The 2207-nt window shown below is 38.8% G+C and overlaps 1 protein-coding gene across 1 annotated transcript; it reads left to right on the top strand.

Annotated features, from left to right (window-relative positions):
• Positions 1-306: 306 nt before the first annotated feature.
• On the top strand, positions 307-1344 carry LOC102430116 (olfactory receptor 5F1). Its single transcript, XM_006092062.1, has one exon. The coding sequence runs from the start codon at positions 307-309 to the stop codon at positions 1342-1344; it is 1038 nt and encodes a 345-aa protein (XP_006092124.1).
• The last annotated feature ends 863 nt before the right edge of the window (positions 1345-2207 follow it).

Below are 2207 nucleotides of genomic sequence, written 5' to 3' on the forward strand. Positions count from 1 at the left end.
TCCTACTATGCTTGTAAACTTTTTAAAAATCAGACATATAACCTGGCCGGCATGGCTCAGTAATTGAGCATCAACCTATGAACCAGGAAATAACAATTTGTTTCCCAGTCAGGGCACATACCCAGGTTATAGGCACAATCCACAGTAGGGTGCGTGCAGAAAGCAGGCGATCAATGATTCTCTCTCATCATTGATGTTTCTATCTCTCTAGCCCTCTCCCTTCTTCTCTGAAACCAATAAAAATATATTATTTCAAAAAGAGACATTCAACCTAATATAAGCTTAAGCAAACTATATGTGTAATACATGACCAGAACTAATTATACTTTGGTGACTGAGTTCATCCTGCTGGGATTAGCAGACACGCTGGAGCTACAGATTATCCTCTTTGTGCTCTTTTTTGTCATTTACACACTGACAGTTTGTGGGAATGTGGGGATGATCCTCTTAATCAGGACTGATTCCAGACTCCACACACCCATGTATTTCTTCCTGGCTAACCTGTCCTTTGTGGATGTTTGTTATTCATCCACCATCACCCCAAAGATGCTGGTGGATTTATTGTCAGAGAAGAAAACCATCTCCTTTGCTGGCTGCTTTCTGCAGCTGTACTTCTTTATCGCCTTGGCCACAACTGAATGCATCCTCTTCGGCTTAATGGCCTACGACCGGTATGTGGCCATATGCAACCCTCTCCTGTACCCCTTGGTCATGACCAGGACAGTCTGCCTGAAAATGGCAGCAGGGGCTTTTGCAGCGGGACTCTTGAACTCCATGGTGCACACAAGTTATATAAGCAGACTGCCATTCTGCAGTTCCAATGTCATCCACCACTTCTTCTGTGACAGCCCTCCGCTCTTTAAGCTCTCCTGTTCTGACACACCCCTGAATGAAAGCATCATTTCTACTTTTGCTGGAGTGAATATGGTCGGGACTCTGCTGGTCATCCTCACCTCTTACTGCTACATTCTCTTCTCCATCTTTCGTATGCATTCAGGGGAGGGCAGGCACAAAGCTTTCTCAACGTGTGCCTCTCACCTGACAGCCATAATTCTGTTCTATTCCACCGCCATCTATACTTATCTGAGACCGACATCCAGCTACTCCCTGGGTCAGGACAAAGTGGCTTCCGTGTTCTACACGGTGGTGATCCCCATGTTGAACCCTCTGATCTACAGCCTCAGGAATAAGGAAGTGAAGAAGGCTTTATGGAATGTATTTACCAGGAAAGGATCCCTGCATTTCTGTGATTGTTTGTTTAATTTTCTGGACCTAGCAGAGTATTTAAGGAACTTGCAAAGCCTATTCAAGCCTACAGTTTTTCATAAGAATATTTCTAAGTAATCATGTTCTGTAATATTGAAACATATGTATTGTATAAGAAAAGATACCTTAAATTTCCCTAAGCATAATGTAAATTACCAAATTTAAGTAAGAACATGGACCCTCATCTTAACCATTCTGTAATCTGCCTGGATGCTCAAAAGTAAGGCCTTTTTGTAATAAAATCTTGCCTATTGAAAGAAAGGTATAGACTACTTAGTAACAAAAGTCATAATATCACATGAAACTAGGCATAGAATATATTTGTATTTATTCATAAACTATTTCCCTGTGCATTATTATTATTCATCATTTATGATTTGCAAATATTGTTATATATCACATATCAAAATGCTTTAAATTTAAAATCTTTCCATTTAGTGTATTAAATTATCCCCTCATAAGATCCTTAAATAAAATTTCAGAAGTACTGTTTAAATTGCAACTGTAAACTCACCAGATTTTATTTCTCTTATTCTACCATTTACGTATCTATTCCTTAAAGTATAAAAATGAGTTTGTGCAAAAGCATGCTATCAAGAGACGCTGTCTGATTAAAATGCACAAATTATAGCTTTTCTGTATCCTTCCCTTCTTAAAAATGCCCAACCCTTCTCTTCCCTTCTCTCTCATGGGACTGACACAGACACACAAAGCCACATACTCACAGATTGAGCTACAGCAAAGCATAAAGTGGATGGTTCCAAAGAGAAGGCTCAATGTTCAATGGATGAATGCAATATATGTTCTTCACAAAAGGCTTCTAGAGTTCCTGCTCACAGAAAATCCTATCAGCTTCCAATAAAATAAATTTAAATTTAATATTAAAGTCAAGCAGATTAAAAGATACCAAATAAATAAGTAATATGGATAGTTTATGTAAT

This window comes from Myotis lucifugus, unplaced genomic scaffold (genome assembly GCF_000147115.1).
Source record: "Myotis lucifugus unplaced genomic scaffold, Myoluc2.0 scaffold_97, whole genome shotgun sequence".
NCBI lineage: Eukaryota > Metazoa > Chordata > Mammalia > Chiroptera > Vespertilionidae > Myotis > Myotis lucifugus.

Bases quoted from the DNA above. Each gene is read 5' to 3' on its own strand.
- LOC102430116 (XM_006092062.1), top strand. From the start codon at position 307: ATGACCAGAACTAATTATACTTTGGTGACTGAGTTCATCCTGCTGGGA.